Source organism: Typopeltis vanoorti, chromosome 1 (assembly GCF_054136105.1).
Source record: "Typopeltis vanoorti isolate ZY-2024b chromosome 1, IOZ_Tvanoo_1.0, whole genome shotgun sequence".
Taxonomy (NCBI): domain Eukaryota; kingdom Metazoa; phylum Arthropoda; class Arachnida; order Uropygi; family Thelyphonidae; genus Typopeltis; species Typopeltis vanoorti.
Window position 1 is genome coordinate 184,080,132 of NC_143549.1, and position 19,951 is coordinate 184,100,082.

Sequence of the window (19,951 nt, forward strand, 5' to 3'; positions counted from 1 at the left end):
CTTCCAGTTCATTATCAGAGCAATAAAAAGCTGTGGAGGACTTAAAAATTGGTTGTGTATGCCTTAACCAACTGTTATGTGAGTGAAATGAAAAGCTATTGTACGAAATAAAATGTAGAATTTAAAATTTTATTAATTCTAGATAATGCTCCAGGTCATCCACCTTACATGGTGATCTTCACTCCCAAGATCAAGGTCATGTTTCTCTTTCCAAACACTATTTCATTGATCCAACGAATGGATCAGGGAGTTCTTGCAGTGTTTCAGGCTTATTATTTACAGAGAACTTTTTCACAAGTCATTTCTGCCACTGAACGAAATGATCAGATTCTCATGCAATTCTCAACAGCATTCAATATTCATCATGCTATTAAAAATATTGCTGTATTTTGGGACGAAGTGATCTCTCAATGTATGAGTGGCATATGGATAAAGACAAAAAGGTTTGTGAATGATTTTGAAAGTTTTGAAAAAAATAAAGTCCTTTGTAAATTCAGTGAAGAAATAGTGGACCTAGCAAACAATCTGAATCTCGAAGTGAATAATGACAACATAATTCAACTCATAGAAAGTGCCCCCAAAGAGTTGACCAATGAAGAATTGGTCGAACTGAAGGAACAATGCAGAAGAGGAAGAATGAGAAAAGGAAGAAGGAAAAGAGAAACAAGAAGAGGTAGTTAAACAATTCACATTGAAGGGTCTTGAAGAAATATTCTCTGCAATTAGCAATGTTCTCAAAATGGATGAAGACATGAACTCCAGTGTTGAACGCTACTTATTAGTAAAAAGGAAAGTACATGATGCGTTTGCTTGCTATAAACAAATTTATGATGAAAAGAAGAAGAGAAATAAGCAAAGCACATTGGACATTTTCATCAAAAAAAAAAAAAAAAGGTTACACCAGAAGAGCAGCAGCCTGGTCCTTCACATATGGAAGATAATGAAGATGTGATTGTGGAGGAAGATTTTGGTGATTATTCTCCTGTTCTATGTTGACAGTAATGCACAGTACAGTTTTATAAGGTTTAAAAATTAAACTGAGAGTATATGTATTATGTTAAGTCCCTAACCTCTATAACTATGTTGATTTAATGTATCGACTTATATCCTGCCGGATGGAACAGAACCCGATGTAAGTTGAGAGATGACTGTATTATCATATGTAACATTTTGGTCTTCTAAGGCACTTCTGACTGAATCAATCCATCTAGATCTTGGCCTTCCTCTCGGTCTTTTTTTTTTCCTGCCATCAGGCACTTGTTTAGCCAACCTTTATGAGCTCTACTATCTGTTTAATGACATACCACCTGAGATTAGCCCTGCTCACACATTCTCGAAGGTCAACAATGTCAAATTACTTCCTTCCTAATATCTTTATTTTTAATATGATTCTGCCCTTGATGTCATCTATTCATTCTCTAATCATTCTTAGGACTCTCATAGCTCTGGTCTCTAATCTTTGATCAAGTGCTTTATTTCCAACCAAACTCTCAGATCCATAACTTAGAACTGGTATGAAAACAGCCTTGTATACTGCGAGTTTAGTGTTTTTGGCTAATTTCTCCCTTATTCCATATAAATTTATTTAACTGGCTCTCTGCCATACTAGCTTTGCTTATTTTGTTATCTACTTCCATATTTAATTTGCCATCTTCACTATAAACTACGCCTAAACAGCTGAAATATTTTACTTGTTTTATAGGTTCTCCATTGAGAATTCACAGCTGAAGTTTTCTATATGCCTGTCTGTTTCCACAGTTTTGGTCTTTTTATTGTTGATGTCCATGCCAAATTTGTTACAGCTCTTATTCAATTTAGTTTGAGAATCCTGGAGACTTGCACTGGATGTGTTTAGGAGTACAATATAAACAGCATAAAGCAAAAAGCTAAGTTTGATATTTCCAATTCTAATATCAGGTTTAGTGCCACTTTCTTCATAATGTGACCCATATAGATGATGAAGAATAGTCTTGCACCTATTTTTACATCAAACTATCTTCTTGTATTTCCTTCAATTCTAACTGCTGACTTACAGCTTAAATAGAGACTATGTATTGTTCGATATAATGCTCCATTTACACCATGTAACTGTAGCATTCTGAAGAGCTTTTGGCACTGTGTTATATTCCTAAGATTTCTGAACTATTTGTCATAAAGTGAAAATCTGATCTTGACAACTCTATTTGGACAGAATTCAACTGGTTCTTCTCCAAGTTTCTCTTCCACATTTTTACTCAACCTCTTCTCAAGTATGCTTGCATGAATCTTACCTGGAACACTTAGCAGAGAAATTCCTCTGTAATTCCCACATTCAGCTTGATTTCCCTTTATATATATAGATGGGAACTATGAGAGCTCAGAATTATGCAGTGTAGCCACTGCAAAACGCTTATACCTCTATATTTGAGCATTTCTGGTTGAATATCAACTACTCCAGCTCTTTGCACATTTCAGGTTTTTGATAGTTCTTTTTTTTTAACTTAAAGTATTGATATGTTTGCATTCTTCTCAAATATTTTCTACTTATGTACTCCAGACATCTAGGATATTCTTATCTTCAGGTTTCATGTTATTATTTTACAGTACCCTTTCCTTCATTCATAAGCTTTTTCGATAACCTCTTCCTTTATCTTCTATACTGTTACCTAAGAGTCCTCCCATGACTTTTGTTTAGATACTTTTACATATAGCTTAGTGCTTTTACATTTTATACTTTTAGGGCATCTCATATTTATTTGCTAAGAGCTTTCAGTATGCTTTCTTCTTTTCCACTACTGCTTCCTTAACTTCTTGTATCCACCATGGTGATACAAGAACACTAGGATAAAAAAAATGTTCTTATTTTTCCACCCATGCAGACAACTTTACCGCATGCTTCCCTAGATGAATTAATCAATGTTTTCTTCCGAGTTTGCCACTGAGACTTCAAGGTTTGGTTCTTGTTTTTGAAAGGTTTAAGTTTTCCGGAATAACATTTGTATAGCTGGGTATACAGTTTGCCTGTAAAAGCTGTTCAACTTTAATTCTTTTTAAAACTTTCTTACATACTTTTCAATGTGATGTTTATTTTTACCCTACTTAAAACTAAATGATAATCACTTCCAATTTCAAATCCTCTGTATCCTGAACCAATGTGAAGATATTGCTATCAACCATAACATAGTCAATGAGGCTTTTCTTATTTCTTGCATCTTTTCTCTATGTGAACTTGTACACATCATTATGTTGGAGCATGGTATTGGTAATTGACTAGTCCATATCCTGAGCAGAAATTCAGCTGGTACTTCTATTATTATTAACCTAGCCTTTTCTTCAAATGTTTCCAAAATGTTTCTAAATGCCTGGCAGGATTTATTTTCTACTTTGCTTCTTAGAATTCTAACAAAGACTTCTCCTCTTTTTCCCATTTTCTTTTAGTGAGCTTCCTACTCTAATGACTTGAAATAGTCCTCTTCTTCTTCCTTAGAACCTTCTGTTGAACCACATGCAATATTAAGTTTCACCATCCATTTTTCCCATTCTGACGTTTACCCACATAATCCCTACTTGATATTGCTTCCGATCTAGAAGTTTATCTTCATGTGTAATATTGAATGCTACCTCTACTCCTGCCTTTCCTTCATTGTTGTTGCCTGAATATAACATTCTATACTTATCCTTTAGTAGTATCTCACCTATTTTTGTCTTCTTTGTCTTAGTAATGCCAAGTATGCCCACATCGTAACTATCCAGTTCTTCTGCAGGTTTGATTTCAATATCCTTTCAATTTATACTGTAGGAACTATCAACAACTTATGTTGACAGTTCCTACCTTCAGTTCTTTGGATGTTGGATTTGTTATTGTTCTACTTTTTCTAGATGTTGAGTTGGAGCTTGTCACTTTTTGCCCTCATTTCCTGTTGAAAAGAGCAGGCACCATGTTTAATCATGTACTTCTTTAAACTAGAAGCACGTGATATATATCATGTACTTCTAGTTTAAGCCAATAGATAATACAATTTGTGTCTGCTAAAAGTCCCAAATTTCCAGCCCATTCTCATTTGTTCAATACTAAGTAGATACTTACCAAAAGGAGGCACCATGTGAAGGTGAGGACTTGACATCAGGACAAAAGCCCTAATCAGTTTTTTGCATTCCTTAGAGGCAATGTTAAAGGTCTCCTCCAAATTATCTGGCTTTAACCCTTTAGCAACCTTATTTAAAATTTGGATTATAATAAACTCCAAACATGTGAAACATTTTTTAAATAATTAAAGGGTTTAAGGAATACAAAACAAGAATCAAACCTTGAAGTTTCAGTGGCAAATTGAAGAAAACACTGATTCAGCTAGGCAGGTATATGGTGAAGTTGTCTGCAAGGATAGAAAAATAAGAACACCATGGTAGACACAAGATGTTAAAGAAACAGTCCTGAACAAGAAGAAAGAAAACCCAAAGTTCCAGTAAAATAAGTCAGCAGATGCCCTTCAAAGAATACAGAGAAAAATTTAAGAGAACTGAGCTATATATAAAAGCAGAGCTAAACAAAAGTCATTGAAAAGGGAGGAAAGAGTACTGTAAAAGGAATAAAAGATGACATGAAAACTGAAGATGCAGATATCCTAGATGGAGTAATTAGTTTGAAACTGTTAAACAAAACAAGCAGTGACAGCACAGCAGTAGAAAGTTTGCAAGAGGAATGCAACAGGAGTACATATCAATGTGAGGTAGGAAAAAAAACATCAAAAATTGAAATGTGGAAAGGCAGCTGTAGTAGATGATATTTGAAATGCTTAAATATGGAGGTATAAAAGTTTTGCAGGGGTCACACTGCATAATTCAGAAGGCCTGATTAGAAGGTTGAATTCCAGATGATTGGAGTAAAGCTCTCATAGTTCACATCTATTAAAAAAAAAAAAGGCAATAAAGATGAATGTGATAATTACAGAAGAATTGTTCTACTAAGTATGCAAGTATACTTAAAACAGACCAAGAAAAACTGTGGAAGAGAACTGGGAGAAGAACAAGATGAGGTCAGGCCAAATAGAGGTTGTCAAGATCAGATTTTTACTTTTTGTCATAAAGTGTTGAGAAATGATGATTTTTAGTGAAAATATTTTAATTAAATTTCTCTCATATTCTATATAAATTTATTCAGTTGATTCCCTACAGCCCCAGCTTTGCTTATTTAATTTGTCATCTTTGCTAAAAAAAATTGTGTCTCAATAGCTGAAATATTTTACATATTCTATAGGTTCACCATGCAGGATGCAACTGATGTTTTCAATGTTCAGCTAATTTTCAGTCTCTCTTTTTATTTCAATTTTCATACAAAATTTGTTATAGCGGTCATTCAATTTAGAGGAATTTGCATAAAGTAAAGAGCTAAGATTAACTATCCCTGCTGTTATTCTTCACCATATAGATGCTGAGTAACAGTGGGGATAGAATGCAAATTCCCTTGTTTCATACCTGATTTTCATCAAAACATCTTCCTGAAGTTCCTTCAATTCAAACTGTTAACTTACAACTTAAATATAGATTATATTGCTCAATAAAATTTTCATTTACACCATATAATTCTAGCTTTTCTCTTGGCACCTTGTCATATAATAAAAAGTCTGATCATCTAATTGGTTTATAGTGATATCTTCATGTTTCCAGTACAGAAGCATATGATTTAAAATAGGGACTGATCTTCATTTACTTATAAGCAGTACAAAATTAATTTTGTGCTGAAAGAAAAATATGTAAACAAAAGTTTTAAAATGAAGCAATGTTGAGCAACTTTCAAAGGTGAACTGTACTCAAATACACAAATATTTGAGGGGAAAAAAAAAAAGTGTTTGAAAACAAGAATCAAATCTTAGAGAGACAGTAGCAAACAGTTCTGATTAAGCCAGAAAGGCATGTAGTGAACTGGTCCAAGGATAGAAAATTCAGAACTTCATGGTGGACTCGAGTAATAAATAGGCAGTCATAGAAAAGAGATTATCAAAAGTTCCTGAAAATAAGTCAGCATCAAATTAGCTGAGAGAAAATGTAAGAAAGCCAAGTAACATGTAAACATAATTAAACAGAAGTCATAGAAAGACTGGTAAGAATACAGAAGATAAATATTAAGAAGGTGGCATAATGTTCTTGAGGCTACTGAAGAAGCTTAGAAATGGAGGATAGAATACTATATAAAAAAAAAATAATAATAAATAAAAAAAAAATTGATAAAGGTGACATGAACACTGAAGATAAAAATATTCTAGATGTCTAGAGTAATTACTTTAAAAGACTGTTCTCAAATGATACAAGACAGTGGAAGGAAACATTCAAGAGGAATGCAATCAGGAGAACATATCAAAACATGAGGGAGAAAAAAAGCTGTCAAAAACCTCAAATATAGAAATGCAGCTAGGGTAGATAATATTCAACCAAAAATGCTCAAATATGAAAGTATAAAAGTTTGCAGTGGTTGCACTGCATAATTCAGAAGACCTGTTCAAAGGGTCAAGTTCCAGATGACTGGAGCAACTATCATACTTGTTATATGCCATCCGGTCTTTTCTGACTCTTGGCAATCTTGTAAACGACAGCTCTCTATCTCACTCAGTCTCCTGTCTTGTCTTTCAGTGGTTATAAGTTCAAGCTTGTAAGCTCTTTTATGTTGTCCATCCAACCTTTTTCACAGCCTTCCTCTCCTTTTTATGATCTCAATCTTCCCCAACACTGCTGCCTTTCCAATTATTCATCTGCTTGCATAATATACCCAAAGTACATTAACTTCTGTTTTGCAATCATTGCCTCTAAGGAGCATTCTGTCTTTATATTCTCTAAAACCTTACTGGTCATTTTTTTGCAGTGCAGGGATTCTTAATGGTCTCCTCCATGTCAATTCAAATGAGTCCATTCAGCACATCTGAGCATTAATTTGCTACGATGCTAAATTACTTAGCAATGACAGGTCACTGAGCCTAACAGATAAGGGGAAGATGAAGATATTTGCAATCTATAGTAAAAGTCAGATATGACAAGCTGCATATAACGAGAAGTCCATTTTTTATTAGTGTTTTTTTCTTCACGTGCATATTAATGTAAAATACTGGAAGATTTTTCAGTAATAATGAGAGTACTGTTTCATTTTAATAACACTTCTGTTCATATTCTGTAGTTATGTAACACAGCTGTCAAATAGCACACATCAACTGTGTTATGAATTGCAACATTGGTTGTTGGCTGATCATCGAAATTAATATAAAGTAATATGTTCTATCATTTCAGAAGTCTCTAATTACTTTTACAGTTTCTTTTAATACTGCAAATGAAAGAACTTTTTATTGCTTAGTATGAAAAGTGTCTAAAAGTGTAGAAGTTAAGTTTTGCATGATATGCAGATTTTACTTGTGCTAGGTGAACGCTATATGTTCCAGAGCTCAAGACCGACATGTTCAAAATATGAATTCTCATAGTTATTAAATTCATAATCTTTTACATCGATTGTAAATTTGTCAGCATGATAAATACATTGTTTAATTTAATTAAAACTGCGATTTAAATGATAACATGAAACATACTTGATTAATGTATTTTCTGTTTAATTCCAAGAGAATTTTTATCTTGGTAGTTTAAATGATGAAAATGAAATTTCATTAGAAAGATAACTTAGTTTCCAATAGTGATGAACTCTAGTTATTACAGACTTCTACTGCATACTTTATAAACATGTTCATTATAATACGTGAATGTCTTCTTACAAATTGTCATTATGTCTACAATTCAAACTGAAGTTACCCCACTTACTTAACGACTCAAGACAGATATCATTACAATGTTCAAATTTTTATATACTTCAGCATAAACTGGTCTTGTATACCTCTGACTTTTCCCATTTTGGCATATCTTCATTTGAACATATTTCTTTCTTGGGAACAAAAAAGGCTGCATCTTTATTTTCACTACCTATTAAAAAATTTATAGAGCAAGTTCAAACATAGACATTCATACTGTGTTTCTTAGAAGCATAACACAAAATTACAGTAAAAATATTTTTTAAAAATAGTATAACTTAAAAAAAAAAACTTAAAAATTACTGCTGGAAATTTAAACAAGCAAGTAAAACAAACAAATTTCAGACAGATCAATAACAACAATAATGATAGATCTATAATGACAGATCAATAATACATGGCCTACGATGGTGTGCTGAAGAGTTGTGATAATCACTATGAAGAAATTGACATGACATTATTTTCTAAAAGAAAAAGAACAAATTATTACAATTAGATGAAACATAGTGGTTAAAGAGTTAAGATATGTTCTGTCATTTTTATTTTGCAAATTTCAAAAAAATTGCCAAATAATTAAAAAAAATTTTTTTTTTAATCTTTTACCATTCTCACTTGTGCTCAGATGTCTTTGAATCTTGTTTATTTAACTGTTATTATCATATTTAAAAGTCAGGAATTGTAAATCATCCACTTATTACTCTCATTATGTACAGGTGTTAAACAGCAACATCATCATCATCATCATCCATGAAAAGACTGGGTGCTTTTTATTACTTGCATGAAGTGGGAGCAAGATAAAAGTTGGCTCCTTGTTATTGCTGAAATTCGATAGCCAGTTGATCTGACTCAATGGTTTCAGGGGAAATGCATGTATAGGACACTTGGGATGCTAGTGAGTTGGCACTGGTTAGTATTAAACAGAAGTAACACCAATAGTATTATTTATATGTAAATTATGCATGTTCTTGGCAAATTGTGGGATAAAACCAAGTTTCCAGGAGAAAAACATGTATGTCATTCCAGATTGCCAAGATCTCATCTTCAATAATGCAGCTTACTAGAATAAAAACTTCTGTTTTTAGAAACAAACTCCTATTGCTTGATATTGCAAGAAAAAAAAAAAAAAAAAAAAAAAACAGAATATGTTACTTCTGTGGCATAGATAGCTTTTTTTTTAAGTTCATGAGCCAAAGAATTGGCTCTTGCCTATAGATGTTCCAAAACATGCTTAAAAGCATTTTTCTTGCAGAACAATAGACTTCCATATCACCTGCACACGAAACGAGTATAAAAGAAAAATCTAAAAATGTGCACGTTGCTGGGAGTAATAAGGTACAAGGACTACCATCAGAAATTTGTGAAAATTTAAAATTAATTTGCATTACTGCTCAGAATGAAGAATTTACAAAACCTTGCTGGTATTTTGTGGTTGGTTGTGTGTGTTTGGAATTGGCAAAACAGCTAGGATTATGAGGTCAGTGTATTATGTCTGTAAATTGCATATGTTTTTTTTTTTTTTTTTTTTGACTGGTTTGGCTGTTTTGCAGAATGAATAACCCAAGTTTATTATGTCTGTAAATTGCATATGTTTTTCTGACTGATTTGCCTGTTTTGTAGAATGAAAAACTCAAGTTTCTGGGAGTAAAACCCTGCCGACCAGCTAACTCACCTTCAATTAAAAATCCCTTAAAAAAAGATTCTTCACATCCTAGATAGGATTCCAACCTAGGTCTTTTCAACCAACCAAAGAGCACTGTTGATATTGACTGAGATAAGGGCACTGCTACTTTACTTTTGCTTACTGGACTTCAGGTCAAAATAAATATGGCATTCACTCCCCCCCCCCCACCAAAAAAAAAAAGGTTTACAGCAGGAATATAAAAAAAAATCGAATTTAACCTCAAGAAAATATTTCTGCCACTACTGTGCATTAAACTAAGTCTCACAAAAAAACTATCATCACATTGCACTTACCTTAATACCTCAAAAGTGACAGAGAAGGCCATAAACAACCAGCTTCTCCACTATCTAGAGACCTATCATTTAATGAGTGATCACTAATATGAATTCTGCCATTCTCATTCTACAGTAGATCTCCTAGGCTAACCTTACCCATTGTTGGACATGGGCCAAATATGGTTGCTCTGAATATTTCCAAAGCATTTGATCAGTCTGGCCTAATGGCCTTCTAATGGTCTTATGGAGTGGATTGTTGGGCTTCCCCTCTGGTCATTCACTGCATGTCATGGTGAAGCATTCCCTCTCATCTGATTTTTCCATCATTGCCAGAGTACTCAAGGCTCTGTTTTCACCTACACTCTTTCTCCTATACATCAATGATCTCTCACTAATGTCCAATTCTATTCATATCTTCACTAAAGTACAAAATCATCATTCGTAATACTTAGATAACTCTAGCTTCAAGATTTTCTATGGCATGTGCGTTAAACACCAGTCTTCTAGCCATTCTCAAAGGGATGAGGATAATTTAGTAAATTTTAATTCTACCAAAACCCAAACTTGCCTTCTTTCCCTGAAGAAAGGCCATGCCTCACTCTCCCTCATGTCTGATAACACTCCAATCTCCAAGATTGGTTTTCTCTTCTTAGGCTGACTTTCACATTTAGCCTATCCTGGCATATAAACACAACATATCCTCTGCTTCCAAAAAAGCTTGGTATTCTTGGTGCTCTAAACTTACTTCTCTTCTGCTCAACTCCTAACATCTCATAAATCCCAGATCCTCCCAACCTTCAGCTGTTCTCACATCTAGGGTAGTGGTGTCCCAAAAACCTACCTCAGAATGCTAGAGTGTATCCAGAAGAAAGCTATTTGCTTAATAGATGACACTTCTCTCAATAACACCCTCAAATCACTTTCCCACTGATGCTTTGTTTCTGTATTACATCTTTTTTATAGTTATTTCCATGAGGCTGCTCCACGGAACTTGCAGCCACTGTTTCTCCACCTGTCTCTTAACAAGTACAAATGAGCCACTAGTCAACATCTATATACATTACTTAATTTCAGACTTATTGACCCAACTTCTCATCCTCTTCCTTCATTGCATATAAATCTGTCATCTGGAAGAGCCTTCTCCATAGTATTTTCCCCAACACATACAACAGTCAACTCTTCAAGTTGACATTAACAGATTCCTTTCTTCTTTCTGATCGTTTGCCTACATGCATTGTCATGTTACAAGTCATATACGACTTCTCATGTAATGGGGTTGATATATAAAAAAATAATAACAATAAAAATAAATAATAATAATAAAACTAGAAGCCTGGAAATCAGAGATAATTACTGAAATATTTTAGAGACAATAATAAAGCTGAAAATTATACAGAGCTAGTTGATCTAGAAATAAAGTGGCATAACATGAATGGTTTAACCAGGACATTATGGTGATAAAGCAACAATCCTAGGAAAATCGGAAGGTAGCATGACAGAAGACTGCTGATGGTTTCTTCAAAGAGTGATACATGATGGCTTGCAAGAGGAAACAATGTACTTACAAGCACCTCTATATATGTAACTTCCCTCCCTGCAAATACATGCATATTTTTTTTTCTTACTCACTGTAAATATATTAAAATGTAAATACAATAAAATATTCAAGTATTTGAATTTTCACTATGTCTATTCTTTTACAAAATACAGTATATTTTGGCATATTTTTAACAATGAACACTAATATACTTGGGGGTTCTCACTTTTAAATACTATACTTAATGTTTAAATTTTACTATTATTTTAATTTCTATTTCAAAGTTACTCTATTTCTAAAGAAAATCAAGCTTAATATAACTTTTCAGCTTATCAACAATTCTTCACACACATACTTTCTACATAGTTTAACAGAAATAATAACTTTAGTTGTGTAGTTATAATAACTTAACTATTACAAAAATAACAGCTTTAGTTGTGTATGGAGATTCCATAACTAGAGGATTAGTTACTTAGAGTCCATAAAATCTGCTATCTAGGAGGGAGAATGAGTAGGATAATTCAGGCATTGGACATGAGGAAGAAACAAGCAAGAGAATTAATGGTGGTTATGGAGGGACAAATGATCTAAGTGGACATAAGGAGCATGTGAGGGTGAATATCAGGAGGTTATTGAGAAGAGTGAAAGATAACATTGCAGTGGAAAAGATGTCAGTGTGTTGCTGAGGTATGACAATGACGAGTTGAGGCAAAGCCAAAATCATAAATGGTATGCTAGTGGAGATGTGTGAGGAGAAGGGAGTACAATTTGTGGATGTATGGCACATATATGAGGGAAGAATGGAATTCTACAGGCACAATGGGTTGCATTTAAATGGCTTTGGAGTGAGTTCATTGGAGAAAGTGTTGCCAGATGGAAGTATAGTGTGTGATGCATGCAAGAGATCAGAAGTAAGAGATGTAGTGAAAAATCAAGAGAGTGGTATTGAAGAGATAGAAGTGCTTGGCAGTGGAAACAGTAGTAGTGTGAGAGATGAAGAGAGAATGGGAATGCAAGAGGAACAGGGAGGGGGGGGGCGAAGAAATGGCAGAGGGAGAGTGGATGTTGAAAGTGGCAATGAATGTGTGTATGAAGATGGAGTTATATTGTGATGTGGGTGGGGAAGTTTAGACTGAATGGATATATGCGGTAAGTGGTGATAAAGGTGCTTGGGCAAGGGCAGGTGTGGTGGAAAAATCACAACCAACAAGTGGCTTGAATTGGACTGATTATAGATCTAAAAATGAACTACTGTGTTTGTTTACAAATGCCAGAAATATCAGAAATGAGGGAGATGAAATGGCATCACTGATTGAGTTTATTCATCCCAAAATCATTGGAATAAGTGAAACATGGTTGAATGAAGATGACATTCTAATGGGAATAGAAATTATTATTATTACGGGTAACTCTAAGGAGCCCACAGATTCATTGAGGCCCTAACATCATATCAAGAACAACTATTTGACATTCACACAATATCTATCATACTTTGCCTTGAACTCATTTACAGTCATGGCACCCACAACAGACTCTGGCAGCTTATTCCACTCATTCATCACTCTCCAAGTAAAAAATCTAGTTCTAACACCCTTGCTAACCACACTCTTGTCCAGTTTCCATGTATGGCCCCTAGTCCGCCCGCCACCAATCCTATTCTCAAAAATATCTTCTGAATTAATCTTATAGAAACCCTTCAGTAATTTGAACGTCTCAATCATATCACCCCTTTTCTGCCTATCAACCAATTTCTGCAACCCACAAATCTTCAACCTGTTCTCATAAGGTTCATTCCATAGACCCGCTATCATCTTGGTCACTCATCTCTGGATCATCTCCACCAAGAAGAAACACTGGCACCCATATCTCACAGTAGTGTAGGTGGGGTCTTATCAAGGCTCGATTCAGAGGAACAATAACCTATTTGTCTCTGCTTGTCAAAGTATTTTTCAGCAACTAAGTGATTTAAGAAGCTGATTTAGCCACTTTTGCCATGTGCCCCCTAAACGTCAACTACCTATCCACCAAAACTCCCAAATCCCTGCCCTCATCAATCTACTGGAGTAGAGTTCCACCAATGTGATATACTGCTACTAATCTTTTCACCCAAAATACATAACGTTACATTTTGGGTGAAAAGATTAGTAGCAGGATATCAAAATTTTGCAGGATGATTTGGATAGTTTGGAGGGCTGGGCTAAGGACATCCATTCTCCTTAGCTCAGCCCTCCAAACTATCCAAATCATTCTGCAAAATTTTGATATCCTGTGCACTCACTATTGCTCTACCCAACTTTGCATCATCAGCAAACAAATGAACACTTCCTCTCAGATCCTTTCCTATATTGTTAATGAACAAATTGAACAGTAGCAGTCCAAGAACAGAACCCTACAGCACACAGGCCGTCTTTTGGACTCTACTCCTGAATAAACCACTCTCTGATATCTCTCCAAAAACAATCCTATCCATCTCACCAACCCTATATCCATCCCCATATGCTCATTGTACTGATTAGAATTCCATGTGGTATCCTCCTGTCAAAGGCCTTAGCAAGGTCCGGTAGAATCACTGTAAACCCATTACCCTTATCCAGTTCAGCCGTCACTGTGTTCACTGTGTTATAAAACGTGAGCAAGTTACTGAGGCATGATCTGCCCTTCACAAAACTATGCTGTCCCTCATAAACTATCCCATTTTCATCTATCCAATCCTGTATTTTCCTCTTGACTATTTTCTCAAAGACCTTGACAATGATTCCTGATATGCTGATCGGGCAGTAATTTACAACAACAGTCTTAAAGCCCTCTTTATGCAGTGGAACTATTTTCCCCCTCTTTCCACCCCTTTGTGACTAACCCAGACCCGAGTCCGAAATTAAAAAAAAAAATGGTCAAGCGCACCGACAATTCTTTAGCCGCTTCACGTACGACACAAGGTGGTATACCATCCAATCCCACAGCTGTATTGACATCGAGGTTTTGTAATAGACTATTCACCTCCACTTCATTCATCACAATTCCCGTATAAGCTGTTGGTTCTTTCATTTCTGCAATGTCACCACCTGGATGATATACGCTTGCAAAGAGCTTGCTCAGTAATTCCACTATATCAACTGATTCGGTTACCTCCCTACCATTGGCATTCTTTAAAATCATTCTGCCATATACATTTTTTCTTTTACTTGCAACATATCGAAAAAACTGTTTGGGATTCTCTTTAGCCTGCATGGCTAATGTTTTTTCATAATCCGCTTTTGCTTTTCTTACCACACTCGTTACCCTTCTGGCCTGCACTTTATACCGTTCATGTGCCTGCCGGTCACTTTTCTCCTTAAATTCCCTCACAGTTGTTCCGTTTTTTGCAGCTCAAGCTTAATGGTGTTATTCATCCATTTAACCCCTACTTGATTTATTATTCGGACTCTAGGTTATACAGTCACCCATTGCCTCCTGCAAACACTTCTTAACCATCTCCCATGCACTATTAACATCCAGCCCTTGCATGCAGTTTTACATGCCATGGCACTGAACCAATTAAACTGCTAAGCTTGTCATGCTTACCAGCCCGATAATTCCACATGTACCCTGTCTTAATTGTAAATTCCACACCTTTAGCCACCTCCCAAATCAAGACCCTATGATCACTCTCACCAATTGGTGGCAACGTGGTCATATTCGTTACAGCCAAATTCTCAGATACAATTAATAGGTCAAGCACTCTCTGATCCCTAGTATTTTCTAGTACATGCTGTTGCTGATAGTTATCCCTTAATAATTGCATAAAATCCAATTCCTTCCTCCCTTGTGTCCTCTCCTCCTTTTAACCAATGTTACCATAGTTGAAATCTTCCATAATAATCACCCTCCTTCCACTCATTTCTTCTATTTGCTTATGCATACTATCTCCGCCATCTATTCCATCACCTGGTCTATAGTAGCACCCAATTGTATATTTTGTTCTACTAGCCTCAATCTCACACCAAATAGCCTCAAAGCCTCAAATGTGCTCTTTTCTCTATCATGCAGTTCAACTTCTATTCTCCTTGGCTGTAGCTTATTAGCTATCATCAATAACACTCCCCCCCCCCCATTTTATTCTTCCTGTCACTCCTGAACACACTATACCCTTCACATTCAATCCCACTTGCTATATCATCTTCTGTCAGTCATGTTTCACTAATGCCAATAACCTGTGGCCTGGAAGCCAACCAAGGCCAAAAATTCTTCCTTCTTGTTCCTAATACTTCTGGCATTAGTATACATGAATTGCAGAAGCCCATTTGTCCTATACCTATTTTGATGCCTTATACTAACTATCCCATTCTGATTTATTGTCCTTCGTACTCGCTCGGGCATATTACACAAAATGGAAGGATACAGTATTTTTCGCAAGGACAGAAAGGACAAGAAGGGCGGGGTGCTGATGTTAGCAGGGGAATTATGTCCACATAAGGTAGACATGAAAGAGGGAAATAGTAGCAATAGTTATGAGGCAGTGTGGTGTAATGTGGAGGTTGACAGGAAGACATAATTAGTTGGATGTTGTTATAGGCAAGGGAATGTGGAGGATGGTGATGAAAAAATGTATAAACAACTTGGATTAGTGAACAAAGGAATGGTAATTATTATGGGTAATTTTAATTATGGAGGTATAGATTGGAGCGAAGAGATGCATTTGGGAATAAGAAAAATTAATGTTTCGAGTTCTTGAGAGATAACTATTTCAGGCAGCATGTAAAGGAAGGTATGTGAGGATCGAGAGTTTTAGATTTGATCATTTCATCAGAGGATGTAATTGTGAATTGGGTTTGACAATTACATAGTTGAGTGATTATGGAGATTACCTGTGTTGAGGCTAGCGATATGCAGATGTGAGGAAAGGATACATGTGGAATTATAAGACTGGTGAATATCACAAGTTTAGGAGACATATCTATAGCTTGGAGCTATAGCATGGAATAAGGAGTTAAGTGGTAAGGAAATAAATGCTGCTTGGAAACTGACAAAGAAATACCTAACAGTATCAATGTGTGAATGTATTCCAAAGATCAAAATGCTGAATAAGGTAGGTGTAAAATAGAAGAATGAGAGGCTTAAGCATGAAGTCTAGAAGAAGAAGGCACTTTCAGGGCAGTAGAAGATCAATAATGATAATAATTAATTACATTAAAAGTATAAAGAACAAGCCAGGAAAAGTGAATCAGTTAGCAAGGAGTGAAACTACAATATGAACAGAAATTGGCAAATCAGTGAAGAAAAACCCTAGAGAGTTTTTTTTAGATATGTGGCAAGTAGAAGGAAGAATGATCACGATGAAAATGGTAACTGCTGCAGAAGGCATTGTTGAGGTATTCATTGATCAATTTATATGGCTGTTTCATCCTCATCAAGGTGAAATCATGAGAAACTTAAGTATAGAGGACATAGGAAAGGATGGCTTAATTGTGAGTGAGCAGGAGGTATTTGAAAAAAAAATACCCTTGATGTAAATAAGGTGATATGATTTGATGGCATAACACCACACATCTTAATGGAATGTTCCAGTGAATTGGCAGTAGCATTGGCATGCTTCTTTAATAAGTCTTACAACAGCACACGGGTTCCCAGGGAGCGGAAAGAAGGCAAAATTGTTCCACTGCATGAAGGTGGTGATAAGGCTGTGGCTATAAATTATAGGCCAGTCTGTATATTTGGAGTTGTGGGGAAGGTACTAGAGAAGTTGGTGGGAAGTAGGATACAGAAACGGGTTGATAACAGCAGTATTATCTGGTTATCAGCGTGAGTTTGTTAAAGGGAGATCATGTTTTACTAACTTACTTACGAACTATAACAAGGTGACAAATGTCTTGGACAAGGGAGATGTATATACAATGGGATACTTAGATTTTGCAAAAGCTTTTGATAGACTACTACAAAACAAGCTGTTAAATAAATTGAAACGGATGGGATTGGATAATAGCCATCTGAGTTGGATCAGTGACTGGCTATCAGATAGGTATCAGAAAGTTGTATATAGGGGTGCAGTATCCCAAAAGAGTAATGTCACTTGTGGTGCACTGCAGGGGAGTCAATTTTGGGGACCATTGTTGATCAATTTGTATGTTAATGATATCGGAATTGGTTTAACTAGTGATCTGCAGTTGTTTGTAGATGATGCAAAATTGGGGAGACCAATGCAGGGTCAAGTAGTTCTTATGGCTTTACAGGAGGACTTAAATAGATTGCATGAATGGACAGGTAAATGGAACTGTCAGTTTAATGTTGCAAAGGTTTTGGGATTTGGTAAGCAATGATGGGATGCAAAGTATACATTTGGTGGGGAAACTTTAAAGGAAGTAGAGGATATGAACGATCTGAGAGTGGTGGTGAACAAGAACCTGAAATTCAGGAGCCACATTGCATAAGTTGTGAAGACATCACATTGGATAAAGGCAATGAGGAGGACCCTTACATACAGAAATAGAGAGGTTATGATGCCATTATATAAGGACTTGATCAGGCCTCATATGGATTATTGTCCACCACTTTGGTCTCTGGGTTTTCTTGGTGATGAGGATATGTAGTGGTCTTTGGAATGTAGAGTATGTGGACAGATTGAGAGATTGTAAATGCCAAAGCCTTGTGAATAGAAGGAAGGGGAGGGGGGGCAGAGAGATATGACTGAGACATATAAACTAGTAAGCGACTGTTATCAGATTAACATGGAAGAGATTTTTCATAAAATGGGAGGGGGGGTAGAACAAGAGACCATTGTTGTAAACTATATAAGGAAGGTGTGAGCAGAGGAGTGAGGAGCAGGTTCTTTGGATGGAGAGTGGAATGCATTGCCTGAGTGTGTTGTCAATGTAGACACATCTAATCAGTTTAAGGCATGGTTGGATAAGCATTGTGTACAATAGCGTGTACCTCCCATGATGAATCTCTGACTCGATGGAGATCAGATAATAATAATAATAGTTATTGGCTGATTTCTAATGAATAAATAGTGATGGGTGATATTTTGGATACTATGATTTTATCTTCCTGCTAAGGATATTATTCAAATATAGTATTCAAACTATATTTGAAAGATGCTATTGACAACTAAAGCTTTTTAATATGGGTGCTACTTTTGGCTCAGCATGATCTCAAAGAATTTCATCAGTTATGTCCTTGTGGCATAGGCAGTAACATAGTACCCACATGCAAACAGCATACTGGAAAACCTTTCAGATAAAGGCACAGGGTTATGGATTGAGTATGCACATATACAAGAAAATCTATACTTTCTATACTTTTATTTACAGATTTGTTTTCTTTGAAAGATGTGAAACATATAAAGCCAGTAACTGAAACAAAAATGCTTGACTGTAGCATTTTTGCAGTACTTGAGGAGAACAAATAATAATTCTTAATTAATCGGAATTTATAATTCCAACAATGCTACTCAGATATTTAACTTTAACAACTTTGACTTTAATTTAAATGATATATGAATTTTGCTAGTATGCAACCATCACTCTACTCATCAATACAACAGAAGCAACTAAGGCTTACTTTTAATTATTTATTATTTAATGTAGAGAGCTTCGTAGTTTGTTTTTGGCAGTTCTCAAACTATGTGAATGCTTATTGCTGGGCTTTACTTCTTTACAACTTACATATATTCATTCCAAGGAATTTGTTAAAAAAAAAAAATTTTTTTTAAATTAACAGCTTTGCAGTTTATCTACATGAAGAAATTCCTACTATTAAATGCTGGGGATTATGAAGTGATTTTTCAAATTTCTTACCATATTCAGTACCAAAGGAAAGAGGCATAAGGGGAGGGGGGGGGGAACAGCCGTTAAAAAACTACATATTATTATTATTATTACTATTAAAAAACTACACATATTATTATTACTATTAAAAGGGTATCTCCATGGGTTCAGAAGATTCATCGCGAGAGATTAGTGTATTAAAAAAAGTAGACATGATAGGTTTGTGTACTAATTTGATAAATAAATTTTAATAAAATAGGAAGACGCACCTTAATAGTTATAACAGTTAATTAATAAGTAAAAGTATAACAATTATGATAACAATATTATTATATGACTTTTTGAAACTCATTACGATTAGACTAAAAACTGCACTTCAAACCATCACCTGCGGAATTAGAATTTAAGCAGCAACATGAGTAAAAACATTCCATGACAAAAAAAATAAACAAAATAAAAAAAAACAGTGGCACAAATTAACATTAAAAAATAAGCAATTCAACACATGGCAACATTCTCTTTTAAAAAATGTGGGAAATATTCAAAAATACGGATGTATACATCAAAAACAAAAATATATACACCCATAGACAACAGAGATTCTGAATACTAGATTTCAATTAAAGTTTAATTTATGTAACAATGAATACGCTTACTAGATGTCATGTTGCACGATTGATTGTTTTTTTTAAATTTGCGATCGACAGCGAGGAAAGTTTACATTTGGCTTGACATTTGTTGCCCAGAAGAGGGAGTAATTTTGCTTCACGATGTGAAAAGTATGCGAACATTAATATCGTAAAAAAAAAAAAAAAAAAAAGTTAAATATAGATATATATATATAATTTATGTGTAAAAGTGGCGATGTATTTGTGTTATGTAGCTGTGTTAATTAATTAATTAATTAATTAGTGTATGACGATACAAAACGGCCATGAGTACCATACGGCACTATCTTA

General features: G+C 35.1%; 1 protein-coding gene across 1 annotated transcript in view; it reads right to left on the reverse strand.

Moving 5' to 3' along the window:
- The window catches only part of LOC150110695 (serine/threonine-protein phosphatase 2A activator-like), a 129,639-nt gene extending 109,903 nt beyond the window's left edge, over positions 1 to 19,736 (reverse strand). Inside the window, exons 1-2 of the mRNA XM_090395740.1 lie at positions 19,649 to 19,736; positions 7,844 to 7,929 (exon numbers count right to left, since the gene is read on the reverse strand). Coding sequence (XP_090251866.1) covers positions 7,844 to 7,929; positions 19,649 to 19,658 — 96 coding nt within the window. The 5' untranslated portion in view covers positions 19,659 to 19,736. The remainder of the gene's footprint in view (positions 1 to 7,843; positions 7,930 to 19,648) is intronic.
- Positions 19,737 to 19,951: the final 215 nt, after the last annotated feature.